At 46.3% G+C, this 16,187-nt stretch overlaps 1 protein-coding gene across 1 annotated transcript in view; it reads right to left on the reverse strand.

Annotated features, from left to right (window-relative positions):
• LOC138514720 (collagen alpha-1(VII) chain-like) overlaps positions 1 to 16,187 on the reverse strand; it is a 1,453,166-nt gene that overhangs the window by 1,128,015 nt on the left and 308,964 nt on the right. Inside the window, exons 4-6 of the mRNA XM_069630120.1 lie at positions 14,777 to 14,936; positions 13,480 to 13,573; positions 3,032 to 3,205 (exon numbers count right to left, since the gene is read on the reverse strand). Coding sequence (XP_069486221.1) covers positions 3,032 to 3,205; positions 13,480 to 13,573; positions 14,777 to 14,936 — 428 coding nt within the window. The remainder of the gene's footprint in view (positions 1 to 3,031; positions 3,206 to 13,479; positions 13,574 to 14,776; positions 14,937 to 16,187) is intronic.

Consider the following 16,187-nt stretch of genomic DNA (forward strand, 5'->3'; position numbering starts at 1 on the left):
CTTCTGAAGTCAAATAACGTGTACCTCTTCAAAGCTACCTTTCCTCAACCTACCAGATCTATAAAGCTACAGGCCCCCTCGCATTCCTCCATATCTTGCCCAAGGCCGTAGTCTCCCAGTTTCAGCTGCAGTCTCACTGTGACATCAGCACCTTCTGTGTGGCTGTCCAATCAGGGTTCAGGGCCACTCATCGCAGAGGATCTGTCCAATCATGAGCCCTGGGTACCTCAAAGGGATCATGGAATAAGAGCTGCTGCCAGCTCTACCTTCTTCTTGACCTGTCCTGCTGGCTCACCTAAAGTCTGTTGTGCAGATCTCCTTTGGAGAATTCCATTTAATACTAGTAAGAAACTCTGTAAAATCTAGAACAGTTACATGGAGAACACACAGTCTCCAGAAAGGAGAGATGGTCTAGAGACTAGATTGTCAGATTTGGATCCTGTCGACCTGAGTTTAAGTCCCAGCTGCAGCTCTTTCCCCAGAATGTGTGTGATGCTATGAAAATCATGTTATCTTTTAGTGCCTCAGGGGGCCAGTATGCACATACCAGCTGTGGTGTCAAAACTGTGTTCCCCTGACTCACCTCATCACGCCCCACACTCTAAACAGCTCTATGTATAGCGCCCCTAGACTAAGATGCTGCTTCTACAAAAAGGGCCTGCCACTTTCGGTAGTGCCACCAAATGTGTTCACTGCTGCCATCAGCAGTGCCCGTGAGGTAGCGTGAAGGGGCCACATTATTTTGAGTCGGGTGGACCCTTCTTTGGGACTGTCATCTGGACTCCATTTGGGGGTCCAAAGGACTCCATCAGGGACAGGCGGTATTAACACATGCAGTGGTGTTTCATGGATAATACCTCATGTGGCAATGCTTTTGTGTGAGGGAAACTTTCTCCACACAAAAGCAGGTGGTGAAAAAGAGTTTAGTTACTGGAACCCAGGACTCTGCGAAGTGGTAAATACCTGGTATTCTTAAATACCACATGTGTTACCACTAATGGCAACCTTGTAATCTGCCCCGGGCTGAAAATCGTTCTGATACCCCATGTCATAATAAACACATGAAAATAGATTTCTTCCACACCCACCCCTCTGCACCATCCATGCCTCTGCAATCCCTCTTCAGGCCTTCAAGTAGTGGGCACTATAAACGAGGCAGCACCGGCTCGAGGAGTGCTCAGAGGCTGCTGCAGCACAAGGGGGCCCCCATGACACAGCAAACAAAGGGAACCTTGCCTCCAGATCAGTGTCATGTAAACAGCGCCTATTAAGAATCACTGTGTGATTCTTAATAGGCGCTGTTTACATGTGATGTGGCAAGATTGTTATGCTATGCTATGCTATGCTATGCTATGTTATGCTATGCTATGTTATGCTATGGTATGCTACATTAGGCTCTCACACATTTAGGCCTCAGATCCTCCATGTTGCATTTCCCTCTCCCTCTGCACTCTGCTGCTCTGATATGCCCAAACCCCTCCTGGTGCTGATTGAACCAAGACCCTGTAACAAAGCAGAGGGACACGTCAGACAGTCTCTTTTATTTGCTCTCTACAAATATAGCATGAGCATGATATATGGCAGATAACAATAGTGTTTCTACAAATACTGCTTATCCATATGACAACACAATGTACCCAGACCATGTCCCCGCAAGGCTTCATCACAAGGTCACAAGTGAAATGTTGACAGCTATTGCCAAATGTCTGCAATTCCATGCCATGTACCTCTGACCATTGTGCAAATGCTATAATATATTTTTGATTGCATAGTATATGCTATATAACCTGCGCTCTAAGGGCTTATCAGCTGCTCACTCTGTATGCTGTGTGTTTTCTATCTAATACAAGAAGCTTGGTTTACCCATCAGCCTGTGTCTAATCTCCTTATTTGCTACAAGCCGAAGCTGAGACCAAAGTGACCCTTGGGGATGGGTCACTTTACCACACATGACACTGAGCTGGAGGCAAGGCGTCCTTAAACACACTTTACGTGAAAAGCAGGGGGCTCATTTCTGTTGTTCGGCTGATATTATCAGCCAAATAACAGAAGTGAGCCCCCTGCTGTTGTGCATTTGTGCTGGGCAGGGAAGGGGGCGGAGGGTGCACAAATCTCACACAGCTTGTTGGCAGATCTGGGGCCTGCACTGACAGGAGGTGAGGTGGGACCACTTAGGGACAAACTAGTGAAAACATTAAAACTCTCTCTCCCTGACTCCTTTCAGCCACTCTCTCTTCCTGAGCAACTACTGTTCTACCCACCTTTCCAGTGGCATAGACCGGAGCAGCAGCCATGCCAGCCAGAAGCTCCGATCTGTGAACCACTTCATTTTCTGGCCGCCAATCCTGCTTCAGCAGCCGAGTGACCCGTACCGGGCAGGATGCCACCTCTTTCGAGTGTGATTGGCCAGGGGAGCAGGCATCTTGCCTGAACCAGAGATCACATTTCTCCATTCCACTGTTGTGAGGTGGAACAATTGATGGAATTGAGATGTCCCTGCTTTTCTCTGGGCAGTAGCAGCGAGTATGGAGCCATATATACTTGCCACATCCATGGACTGTGCCTTGTCCAATGGAGGGCTGCAAGGCGACCTCCACGGCCATCTTTAGATCAGAACACATTTCATACCTTTTTTTTAGCAGATGGCAAAAGTTGTTTTTGTATACTCTGCTCTGAACAGAAGAAAACATGTATTATCTATTTATCTTTTTTCATACTTTCTTTGGCGAGTAGTCTCTCTCACTTCTTCTCTTTTCGTGCCCTGTTTTCAGTGGGCTCTTTAATATCACTACACTTCATTCTCTCTCTGTCTCTCACTGTCTCTCACTCTCCCTCACTCTGTATCTTCATGGTCCCAGCTGTCAAACAGAGACTGCATAATGAAGTGTCCACTAGGTGTCACTGTCCAGTTACAGTAATAAACTATTCTGTATTGGCTTTAGTTTGGTAGAGCACCACCAAGTTTTAATGCAACCTTTACACGCCATAAAAAATACACGTTCCAAAACACCCCAAAGGAGTCTTAACTCACTGCCCACAATCTGCTTGACTGGTCTAGGAGGTTCTGATGCCGTGAAGCAGATCCTGCGTGTGATCTTGGGCAGTATGTCCTCAAGGGCCTGGAAGCTGTCAACGTACAGCACGTGCTCTTCGAAAGGCTCTGAGGCAATTTTCTTCAGCTCGGCCCTGTCCGCGTTTTTTATTCCTGCAAAAAGAGGGAAGGGAGCATGCATGCTGTATGAGAATTATATTTGCAGCAGAGAGTGCAGAAAAGTAAATCAGCACATACAAGCAATAAAGTTTTCATCATTCCTCCTTATTTTTTATTTTTGTTTAATGGACACTTGTGTGGCGCATATACACAGGTGTTTCCAGACGCCACAAGACAAGAGGGGGGACATAGGAATCAAAAAAGTAGAACAACGTAAACCAGTTATATTGGCCTTGTGACAATCCTACTATGTAAGTGGAAGACAAGGTGGTAAGTGCTAGGGGAGGAGGTAGACGGGGAAGTGCAGGAGTGGGCGGGGGGTAGTGCTGGGCGGACAAGGCGGCAAGTGCCAGGGAAGGGGGGGAATGAGTGTGGTGGACAGAGATAGTCTGGGGAAGGAAGCCCAGGGACAAGTGCTGGCAAAGGATGCTGGGGGGGACTGGTAGGGAGTGGTGTGGCCGCTGTATGACCCTGAAGGGACCAGGCCCAAGTCGCAGTGGCAGATGGAGAGTTAGCAAGGAAGGGAGAGTGGGGAGGAAGAGGAGAAAAGGAAAGTATTGAGAATTTTCCGGAACTTAAGCAGATCTGGCTCAAGTCTGAGGGGAGGAGGCAGGCTGTTCCAGAGGGAGGAGCCAGCCGAGGAAAGGGATCCATCTCCCACTCTCTGCTTGGAGAAACATTTGACCTGCAGAGAGTTGGAGCCAGAGGACCAAAGGGTTCTGGCCGGGAGGTATTTCGGGAGGGAAAGCTAGATGTAAAGAGGTCCCAGGCCCCCGACAGCCTTGTTGATGATGCAAAGGGTCTTGAATTTTATCCTTGCGGTCACATGGAGCTAGTGGAGAGATTTTATGGCCAAGGATAAGTCTTGCAGTCCTATTTTTGATTAGGTGAAGGGGCGAAGGGAGTAAAGAGACAGATTGAGGAAGAGGCTGTTGCAGTAGTCCAGCCTAAAGAGAAGCAGGGCTCTGAAGACGTTGACCTTCTGGGGGAAGGTTCTTGCAAGGTCCATGATGTGAGGAGAGAAATAGAGAGAGGGGTCACAGTCGATTCCAAGGTTTTTTGCCTCACAAGTGGGTGACGGGAGAGGACCCAGGGAGTCTGGCCAGAGCGTGGGGGGAAACAAGGAGCAGGCGTCCCAATGCGAAGGATCTCTGTCTTACTGGCATTAAGTCAGAGATCATTGGCAGAGCACCATGCCTGAATAGCAGTCAGGCAGTCAGGTATGAGGGAGGAGCAGGTAGAGGATGGCAGCTTGGAAGAGAGCTGTGTGTCATCTGCGTAACACTGGAAAAGAGGGGAGAAAGTGGAGATCAGGTGGGCCAGAGGATCAGGTAGATGTTGAAGAGCCAAGGCAATAGGATAGACCCCGAGAGACACCACAGGTAGAGAGTGAGGTGGAGGAGAGAAAGGGGCCATTTTGCACTTCGGAAGATCTGTTTGAAAGGAAGAAGGTCAACCACGCCAGTTCACAGGCCGTGATGCCTAGGTTATCATGGAGACAGTTCATGAGAATGGAGTGGTTGACTGTGTCAAAGCAGAAGAGAGATCAAGGAGGATCAAAACAGAGGGAGGGTTAGAGTCCAGTTGGAGAGTAGGTCTTCGCGGGTGTTCAGGAGAGCAGTTTCTGCGCCTCTGACACTCCTAAAACTGGACTGGTTGCCGTAGAGGCACCCGGCCATTTCGGTGTGGAGGGTTAGTTGGGGCATGACTAGCTTCTCCATGAGTTTTATAGGCGATAGAGATAGGGCAATAGTTAGTCAGGCAAGAAGGATTAGCAGACAGCTTTTTAGGAGAGGGTGCACAAGAGAGTGCTTGAGGGGTTGAGGGAAGGAGCCAATGGCAAATGAGTGGTTGCAGAGGCCATCTTAGCACTTTATGGGATACCCTTGGTGCGTATAGCGACATGTGATCCCAGTATTCCCCTCTGGGGTTGTCATGTGTGAACTTGGGAGACTGACAGGGAAAGTAGCCCCACAGGGGATGACGTGCCACCACCACCACTCCCATGTCCTTAATTGTAGTGACTGCAATGAGTGTCAGTGACCCTTTTCGTGATAAGGCAGTGATAGGACGCCTCTCTCTAGAGTCTCCCTCTAGCGCGGCACCTCCACATCGCTGCTCGCTGTTCCATACCTACTAGCCAGGCTAGCATGCTCACCAAACAGAAATGAATGTGTCCAATTCATAAGGACAATTTCAACAAATTCATAAGGACAATTTAAGAGCCATCCTTCATTTTTTAGGGATCTTTCATCATAATTTATTAATACACATCACCGAACACCATTATTGATGATGGTGTGTTATATCATTCGATTATATCCCACCCAGAAAAAAATAAAGCTCACCACTACATTTTCAGATTCCTATATAATTGACAAGGCATTTCAAGCATCTTGAATGCATGTATCATTTCACACCAATACATGTGATGTTCATATAAGGAATGAAAAGACGTTCACTAATATTATCCTGGAACATAAAATATTCCCAGTGGTCATCTTATCCTCCAGACGGTCTTTAGTCGACACATGTTTTAATCGGTTAATACTTAATACAAATTATGCCATCCACAAATTCTTCAGGTTAATTCAAATTTCAAAATACTCTTATGCAAAGCAACACACATACCCTTAAATAAGAAGACATTTTCTCAGGGTAGCCTAACTGACGGTTTCCCAGTGGTTGTTATGTTCAACGAGATTTACTAATTCACAGTCAAATGCTTTATCCCCAATGTATGCCAATTTTATCAATAGATGCTGTTGTCTCAATTACTATTTATTGAGCAGTATGGAGTTCTGTACATGTTCTGGTGTCAGTTATACAGTCATTTGCAGCACAGGTGGCCTCTACCCACATGTAACTTCTAAAACTGGTTACCTCAGGCCAGAATTCCTCTGTGCTCCACCGGTATAGCGTGGTCATCATGCTACCAAATACAACAGAAAAACTCCCATACCTCCTCAAATATAAAAAACAACCTGAAACCAGCATGCTTCCACTACCAGAATTAGAGAGAAACATTCACAGAGCAGCAGTGGAGAAACTTTGCTGAAAATGTTGGGGGGGACATGACCTCTGAAGAAAAGGTGCTCCATTCAAATGAATGGGGACAAAATAGTGTGCCATGAAAGTTGGGGGGACAAACACCCCTGCCCCCCCTAAAATTACGCCCATGCAGAGCAGCCCTCATTGCACCCAGTAATGTACCATTCAGAAGCAGCAGATGTCATAGCTGGTGTTGTACGCAGCTAAAGAAAGAGAAAGCTGAAATCTGCTATCGGCTACCCTTGTGGCTCCTCGCCCTCCCTGTGCTTCCTCTCGCTTCCGCTCTTTCTCTATTCTTCCTCCACTTGCATGGAAATCTCTTCCCCCGGAAATCTAAGAAACAGTCCACACAGATTATTTCAAAACCAAACTAAAACGTCCTTGCCTCTGAATTACCCTGTTAAGCTAACTCTCATCTGCATGCTAGCTAACACTTGTCCCTTGCCTCTAACCTGCCTCTGTCTCTCACTTCCTCGACATCCATTCTAGCACTTCACCCTTTAAGGTCATGTCCCGAGCACAGCTGGCTCTACAGCCTACCTGCGCTTAAAACTTCCAATGTTGGTTGTCCTTAATCTATGTATATCTGCTTATGTATTGTCCCTGGTGACTGTTCCATTTACTCCCCTCCAGAACCTGGTCAGAATGCCCTCAAACTCACCCCATTGTAAAAAGTTCACTGCTTCCTGTCAAATCTGATTTATTATCTATTGTACGTTCTTTTGTGATCAAAAGATCATTGTTCTTCCTGCATTTAAATAAATAAATAAATAAATAAATAAATAAATAAATAGTGCTGGTCGTCCAGGTTGCCTGGAAAGTCCTGCCATTCAGCTTACAAGGAACCACCAATTAAACTCCATTCTCTTCAATGAACCTAAAGTCTCAGTGATCCCCATCATGAGCTGTTTAAGTAACACTACTCCAACTCTCAGCTCCCCTATGCTTTCCCATATCTAGAGTAAGGGTGGACTTGAGTGCACCCCTGGCAGAGGGACACTTTGTAGGAAAACTTGGTCGGGACATTGTACCGCCTGAAGTTACTGCTAATAACTTGATGCATCACCTTGGAGTAACACAGAACCATGTTATCATCCATTAATCAAAGTCCAAAGCACATAAGACTTGCTCATTTTGCTCCAATGTGCGGATGTCCTGCTGTGCTGCAGTCGGGGGTGCAGCAACGTCCTGGAGCCCACCCGTGTTGAACTGCCAACTAACCAAGGAATTTCTGTCTTTGCCCACTGTGTCGCTTGCCCTGCTGTGGAAGAGGAACACACCTGGTTCCAACACTAAACCTTTCTCGCAGATAAGCGGTTGGCTAAGGACCCTCCTTGCTCACCTACAGTGGGTGTCGGTGCTCTGTATCTCATGGGCTCACTAGAGAAGGTATGGCAGGTGGTGGGTGCGGTGGCAGCCTCCAGCACCTCAGATGAGCTGCAGGGGTGTTGCTAGGTCTGGAAAAGATCTGGGGCTATGCTAATGTCATGACCGTCGGGACTCGGGGCTAGCTGGCTGTTTGGTTGTAGCCCCTTAACTTCTATCCAGGGCTACAACCAAAAGACTCGGGACTATAGCCCCCTGAACCCCTGACCCCACCCGTCTTAGCAGCGATTGTGATGAGCTGTGACAGTGAGCAGCCAGGTGCCATGAGCCAGCAGCTGGTATGAGCTGATGTGTCCATGTTCCTGCCACCCACGGCAGGTGGCAAAGGCATGTGGAAGACCAGAGCCTGCACGACGGCATGAGCTGTGAAGTCAATGGCATAGCTCTGTTTCGGGCAGCACTGAAAATAGAAATAATAACATCTGCAGGAGGGCGGCTGCCACTCATGTCCTAAACCGTGGTGACCCAGTGAATGAATCCTTAGGAGCCAAACTTAGGATGGTGCAGTTTCCATGGGTATCACGCGGGTGGCCATATTCTCACATGATGTTCCAGCCATGGGCACGTGGAAGGCTTGTCGAAGTGTGCTAGTTGTATATGTGCTGACTGAGAAAGGGTGCATTATGGAGCCTCTTGGTGCAAGGACACTTTGCTGGAGGTTCTACTTTGGTATTGTATTGTATTGTATTTGTCACTTATATAGCGCCCTTTCCCTTTCCCTTTGCCCTTGCCAGGTTAGAACTTAGGTGAGCAGGCTAGACGCCAGTTAGCAGCCCAGAGGTCAGGCACGTAGGCGGGTGCTGTTGGTGGTTTAGGTTAGAGTGCTAGTGCGGGAGACTCGATGTGTGCCCGGCTTGACCAACATATTTTGTAGGTTGTCGCAGTATACTAATGTCAGAGGTGTTGAGGTACATCAGGGGTTTCAGTTACGACAGCTATGCAAGCGGCTCGACTGGTTTTCCATAGTCATAGCTGCATTCTGTAGTGTAGGGATGGGTGGCCATGCAAGGTATACATAACTTAAGCTCGGGTGGAGTTCATCTTCAATGTGATTTTTCTAGGTCCAATGCGATTGGTTTGTCTCGTCAGTTGTGGTCTCCCTAGATTGACAGCTTGAGCAATGGTGCAAGGTATACATACCGTAAGATCGGATGGAGTTCCTGTTTGATGTCATTTTCCTAGGTCCAATGTGACTGGCTGGTCTCGCCTGTTGTGGGCTCCCTAGATTGACAGCTTGAGCAATGGTGCAAGGTATACATACCGTAAGATCGGATGGAGTTCCTGTTTGATGTCATTTTCCTAGGTCCAATGTGACTGGCTGGTCTCGCCTGTTGTGGGCTCCCTAGATTGAGAGCCTTAGGAGTGGGAGAGGGGCCTAGAGGGAAGTGGGGGTGATTTACGATCGTCTACGGGTCAAGGGGGTGCTGAATTTATCACAGTGTGCCGCTGCAAACCCTGGCGGCATCCATGGAGGTTTGGATGGAGAGGTGTGTTGTCAGGTTTGGGCCAGTGTTTCTCTTCGCGTATTGACAGTATAGAGTGTGAGAAGGTTTCAAGAGGAGGAAGGGGAGAGCCAGGTTTTGAGGGCCTTTCTGAATGCCAAGTGATTATAAATGTGTCAGATGTGTAAGGTCAGGGAGTTCCAGATGATGAGTGCTTGGACGGAGAAGGAGGATCGACCTAGTCTGGTGCAGTTGTGACAACTAGGAGAGATGCTGTGCCAGATCTGAGTGTCCTTGAGGGGTGGTAACGAGTGACTTTGTCTTCAAGGAATTCTGGGCCGGTTTTGTGGATGGCCCGGTGAATGATGCACATGGCTTTAAAAGATAGTGTGTCGACCAATAGAGAGCCAATGGAGGACTCCGTGTAGAACTGATGTGTTACCTGGGAGGGAGACTAATGAACAGGCAGGCAGCAGCGTTGTGGATTCTTTGTAGTTTCCTAAACTGAAACACCAGTGCTGTTAGATAAAGGCGGCTTGCATGGTCTAAGCGGGAGAGGATGATGGAGATGGTGGCAGAGAAGAGGCGAGGAGAGGGGAGGTGTGGGAAGATACGCCTGAGGATGCGTAGGTGGAATTAACAGGTTCTGGATACAGTGTTGATGTGTTGGGAGAGGGATAATTCTGTGTCCTGTGTGAATCCAAGGCTTTTCACTGGGGTGGCGCTTGACAAGTGTGCAGGGGGCCCTAGGGAGTGAGGCCACGGAATAGGTTGGGGCAGGATTTCCCTTTTCCCAGGATTGAGAATGTCCTTATTCACCTTCAAACTCTGAAAGAAGGATTCATCTGTATCATTTAGGAAACAGTTCATTCCTACATCCGCTACCATAGATGCTCAGGCAGAAGTTTGCACGGCAAAGGAAAACTCAGCAGAGGGGGAAGAGTGAGGTCCATGAAGAACCTGTCGATCCGAGAGGCCTCCTCAGCACTTGCTGAAGAGGTGTAATAATTCTCAGATTGAATGGATATATGCTTCTTAAAAACGCTCTGAGTCGATAATCTTGTTGGGCCAGTAGGTCACGCCTCGAGTATTAGTTGTGCCAAAGCCTAGTCATCTTCGGTTCCGTTGAGTAGGTGACCATCAACTTCACTAAACTAGGAAGATGCTTAGTTTGCAGCAAGTCCCAAGATGCCTTCTCTTGTCCTATAAAGGGAGCCCTAGAGCAATTTGATACAACGCTTTTAGAAATGTTATGCCAGCTGAAGTCATTGCGGGTCAGAGAGAGTGAACTTTTCACAATATACATCCTATCCGCTGGAGATATGGTTTCAGGTACATCTGCTACTTCAACTGTTGTGACGTGAGGCCTGTTCCATGTGTGTAGGGTTGTGCGCTGTTTATTGCATGTATGCCATGGCCTCATGTTTAGATGGTAAATGTCTTTCCATTGAAAACATTTCCATCTCCACATTTTTCCATCGAATTCTGAACCCTTAAAACCCACCCCAAACAAAATTAACCCTTTACCCCACACAAATATGCATTCGATTAACATATTTTCATTGGAAAAAATGTGATGGAAAATGTTTTGATGGATAAGGTTTTGATGGAAAGACTGCACACCATTCCCAGCCCTTCATGCCTAGTGGCCAAGCGCCTACTTAACAATTCGTTTCTTCCAGAGATAAACCCTCCATTTTCTTTGCTTGAGAGGCCACGTCAGCATATTTTGTGCCTTCACATTTCTTTGTTGCAAGAATTTACTGCACAGGTATATTTAGTGTGTCGGAGAGCTCTCAACACCATTTTCTTTGCATGCCTGGTTAGACCATGAGGCATCTACCGCATGTGTTTAGTGGTGTGTCTCATGTGTGGCTCATTAGCCAGCAACCTTATCGCCTCACCTGTTAGCAGGCAACCATCTGGGTTTGACCGGTACAATTGGGTTCCCTTTAGGAGTGGGTTCCCTGTAGGATTGGGTTGGTCCATAGATGCCTCTTTGCTAATCGCATTTCAGTTGTTGAGCTTTGCTAGCCAGCCCAGTAATTCACAGGTCTGTTCTAGTTCCTTAGAGTGGTCAATGGCTTGCAACATTTTTCCATTGTAAGTGTTGCCATTTGTTGCCTGTCTTGTCTGCTAACCCACTGGCCAGTTTTCATTCTCTATGTGCCTTCCATAGAAGGCTTGTATTGTTTGACTTACATTGTACCTTAAACATTTTGGCATATCAGTATTTAGGGGTTGTCCTCCTGTTTGTTCTTGGTCGTGTCCACCCAGGGTGCTGGAGTGTGTGCTTGTCTGCTTGCGTGTCTTGGGTATCATCTTCAACTTGCCTTGCTGTTGGGTGCGTTTTGCCACCATTTGTGTTAGTGTTGTGGTACAGTACTGTTGAGCAGAGTGGGCTTGCCTGTTTGTTAGTTTCTTTGTGTGCCAGTGCACCTGCTAGCTGCACCTTTTCCTCTTGGTCATTTATACCACATGTGGCACTGATTGGTTGCCGCATGTTTGGTGCACTCAAATAAAACAGAGACTCATGCAACAGACACTCAAGTGCAACCTAGCAGAGGCCCACACAGGATACAGAACAGACACACTCCCAGACCACTGCCTATGGAATGAATACAAGCACTACCAAGGCAACGGACAAACCAACACCAAGCCCATGGATATGAAGGAAGGACATAACCAAAGTCCACCAAGATGTACCACCACCCTGAAGCCAAAAAACACAGCAACTGAAGGAAAACACCCTGAGCCTGCCACACCCAGGAGACCAAGTGCAGTAGATTGTCCCGTGTCAGCCACACTTGTGACCACACACCCTCATGGGCTGCCTCCCGAACAACACCCATGGACCACATACACAGGGCTGTCACCCCTGAACAACATATGTCCACTCCTATGGAACACTCATGATCACCAACAACAGTAAGGTCAAAACCCATCTGCGAACACGCCAGAAGACATGGGTGACTACCCTATAAAATAAGCCTGTCGTTCTCCCGAAACAGACAGATGAGAATGTCTCCATGCTTGTGAAGGGCTACCAACCATTCCCACCAGCCCAGACATCTCCAACTGTCCTTGGAAGAACACTTGGGCACCGACATTCCACGTGCTTACATCTCTCCCACCCATGACATCAGAACCCAGATACTCGGTAACAAGCTCACCTTGGCCAAGCACGATTCCTACAGAGCCACGCAGGTAGCAGACTCACACAATATCCTTGCCCTTTAAGCTGCAAGTCTTTGTATCTCGCTAATGTGAGTGAATGCAATGCTCTGCCTGCTCCACCATTGAAATCCCCATTGAAAGGTTTCAGGGAATGGCCGCCCCAGATCAATGCGAGGTTCATGATGACTTGCGCGCCTGTGCGCAGTATGCACACGATTCATGCGCAAGAATTCAGTGATTTGGCAAAAATAGATAGAATCCATTAATTTTCTCAAGAACATTGAAGACAATACATTTCCATATATTTCACTAGAAAAGTAGCTGGTTAATACAGGCTAACAAACTCTGCTGTGTAGTTGCACAATTGTGTTAGAAATACAGATAGAAGAATTTGAGAGAGCCCCCAGAATGATTTTCTACTGCCCAGACTTCACTTACAAGACATTGCAAGCCAGTGACCTGTGCTTGGGCAAAGTTGGAGGGGTTGGCGAAGTGAAGAGGTTCTCAGCATGGGATTGGGGAAGATCTTGAAATGGAGGGGGATGACCGACCTATCCCAACTGTGAATGGTCCACCCCTCCTCTTCTTTGTAGAGGCTAATCCCAAATGTGGCCGAGCCCTGGAATCTTAACTCTGCTATAGCGACCGCTTCCGTTGTTGATTAATATCTTCTGCCTGCCACGGAAGGGATCTAAAATGGCCACAAAGTGATATTTATTACCTGCGTAAGGAGTGATGTGACTGACCTATCACTCCTTCGAGATGACATGAGTTGGGTGGCCCTGCATATTTTCATCAAATGTTTTTTTAAGCTGTATCTTAGGGATCTGCATTGTATTTCCTTGTGAAACTTCACTTTCCCAAAAATATGGATTCAAATAAGAGATAAAATGTGTCATTTTAGAAAGGAATTGCAAGTTTAATGTAGTTGTCTTGAAACCCTACTCACACTCTGAATCGTAGTGCACTCTGACACAACAGAGGTGGTACACAAGACTTCTTAAAAAGTAACTATAGGCAAGCTTTGTCTCTCCAGATGTGTTGGACTACACCTGCCACCAGCCCGAGCTAGCAAAGTCAATTAAGAGGGATCATGGGAGTTTTAGTACAAACACCTGGAGAGCTGCAGGTTGCAAGCCCCTGAGCTAAAGGCAAAAAACAGAAGGGATCTTTGGTTGAAAATGTACAATCTTGATCTAAAAAAATACATACCAACAGTAAACACGGTCACTCCTTTGTCCTGCAGTAGGATAGCCTTCTCTTCCACAGAGTCACCTGATTTTCCGTCTGTCAGTAGAACCACTATCTGTTAAGGGGTGCAAACATCACATTTAAAACAGGGTGATTGATCAGTGGCACAACATAGTGCAGTCTTGTATCTGAAAGTGGCCAGAACTCACACAGTATGTGATGCAATTGACATATTTCACTTTCCCTGACATAGAAACCACTCCTCGTCAAGTCTACTACAACATTCTTTGGAAATATTTTCTGCGGAAATACATCGAAGATTTATGCACAAATGGCCATGGGTGCGTTGTTTACGTCATGTGGATTTCGGATAAATAGCCTGTACACATTTCTGACTTCAATTAAAGTTAATTCCATACATTTTCTGTTGAAATGCATCCTCCATTATGAGTTGAAAGATCAATTTGAAAAAGGGTGGATGGATTATTTTCTAAAACAGGTTTGGATAGTCATTTCAACGAAGGTGCATTGGTAGAATACCCAGTGCTCTGAGAAACATTTACTGCAAAGAAAACAGCCATTCCCAAACAGTCTTGATGTGCAGTTATCTTTCAATGTTGACATTTCTTCATGATGGAGAGCCAACATGGTTCGCACCGCAGGCGCCTTTAGAAATGAATAATGAATATGAAAAGATACCTCACAAAGAGGAGTGGACATCCTCAAACAATAGCTTCGATACATGCTAAAAAAAAGTCAGGCGCAATATCATTAAAAACCGGTCATGGCAAATCTGCAAGTGTGTGGTGTTTAAACCGAACTCAACACTTGAGGTTCTTTGGTAGAAAACCTTATCAGAGGGTTTGTGTCGTCTGTGGAGCTAAGTCTTCATGCCATCATCTTCCACTGCATTGCCATGCCTCGAATTAACACCATGCACAGATTATCTATACTTGGACCATGTCCTTAAAGCATAGCACTGGCCACTTCTTTGGCTTTCACTGGAAGATGTCTGCAAAAGGCCATGTCCTTCGGTGAAATGCAAACATGTCAGTGCTTTCATTAGGTAAGTCAATGGAAACATACGATTTGTGGATTTAATTAAAAAATGCTTCTGCATGAATACACATGATCCATGGATTGAGTTACAATACGGCATGCTAGAATTATTAGATGTGTGGAACACCACTTGTTTGGCCATAAAGCCCATGGCAAGCACGAGATCTCCAGAGTTCTGGAACATCTGCTCTATGTAGACAACGTAAGCCAAACTTGCCCCGTTCGCCAATAACAGTCAAACACACGGGTCTCCACTCACCTTAGCCGCCTCCTCTCTTGAAATTGATGGGTTGAACACTTTGTTTGCAAGAAATGCCAGGGCATCGCCAGTCCTGGTGTTACCGCCTCCGTAGGCAAGGTCCCGCACGGCGTACAGCACATCTTCAATGGTGACATAGTCTGAAAATTCAATATTCATCCTGCAAAGGCGGGGGGGTGCATGGTTAGAGGACTGTGTGGCAGGTGGAGCTTTAGCGAATGGCACTTCTGCGCAGTACTGTGTTCCAACGCAGATGTCTCATTAATATGCCAAGTATTCCTAGTAAAGCTTTTTGCGGTCATGCTATCAAACGTTTAGGCCTCATAGCGGGCCTGGTGTTAGTGCTATTTCTAAAATACTCCCTGCTTAAGGCTTAGTATTGTGTGGGATATTTATTGTATGCTGTACTTAGAAAGTACTGCATGGGATTAATGAAGGCTTGTAGGCCATGGGCTGGGTCATAATCATGGAATATTGAAGTTAGAGAAAGATCACTATCCTAAGTGGTAATGATGCTACCTGTGGATTATAAAGCTATTAACTATTTATTGTGGGGATAAATATGAGCAAAAAAGTAGCTTGTAATTTGAAGTTAGTTAACAAGAAACTAGTAGCAATAAACTGTACACTTTGTATGCTTCTTTGCAGTTTGTTAATTTGCAGAACTGAACTGCACAGACTCCTCCCTGCCACTGCACAGCTGAAGACTATTGGTTCTGGCCAGCTTGTCAAATTGCTGCTCATGTCAGAATGTTCAGAACAAGGACTATACCAATGATTATAGAGCCCATTACGAGCAGTCTGATTGGCTGAGAGGAGGTCTATCATGGAATCAATGTGATCATTAAGCTTTATAAACCAGGTCAGAGGGCAGAACCTGTTGCTGGTGGGCTTGTTCTATCTTGCCTGCAGGTTTGGAACTTGGCGCTTTGTGCAATCTGCAGACTATATAAGTTTCTATCAATCATTAAAGATTGATGAGAACCCTTTATGGACATTCCATGGGTAATGTTATGTAATCTAAAGTGGTCTTATATAGTACCCTTCTGCAAATAATGTTGGCCTCGCTGTGCATGGCTCTGAAAGAAAGGAGGGAAGGGTGTGTCAGTTGGATATTGGTAAGTCAGATGCAGAAACCTTTGGTGTTGATGGATGCAGGCCGAAAGTACCTGTTGCGTCTGGGTTGATATGAAAATCTCAATGTTGATTGTGGTTGGTACCGACCAGGAAGGTTAGTCATATGAGCAAGCCCCAGATTGCAGAGTGCAAAAATGAACAGCATGGTCGTTGATAGAAGACAGATAGGGTCTGCATCTCTTAAATACACTAGACCTAGGAGGTCATCTGTATGAGTGTGGTAGGTGTAAGGATGCAATATTGTAATAGTGAGGAGTTAGTTAAGGGATGAGCT

The sequence above is a fragment of the Ambystoma mexicanum genome, chromosome 12 (genome assembly GCF_040938575.1).
Source record: "Ambystoma mexicanum isolate Mex_15411 chromosome 12, UKY_AmexF1_1, whole genome shotgun sequence".
Taxonomy (NCBI): domain Eukaryota; kingdom Metazoa; phylum Chordata; class Amphibia; order Caudata; family Ambystomatidae; genus Ambystoma; species Ambystoma mexicanum.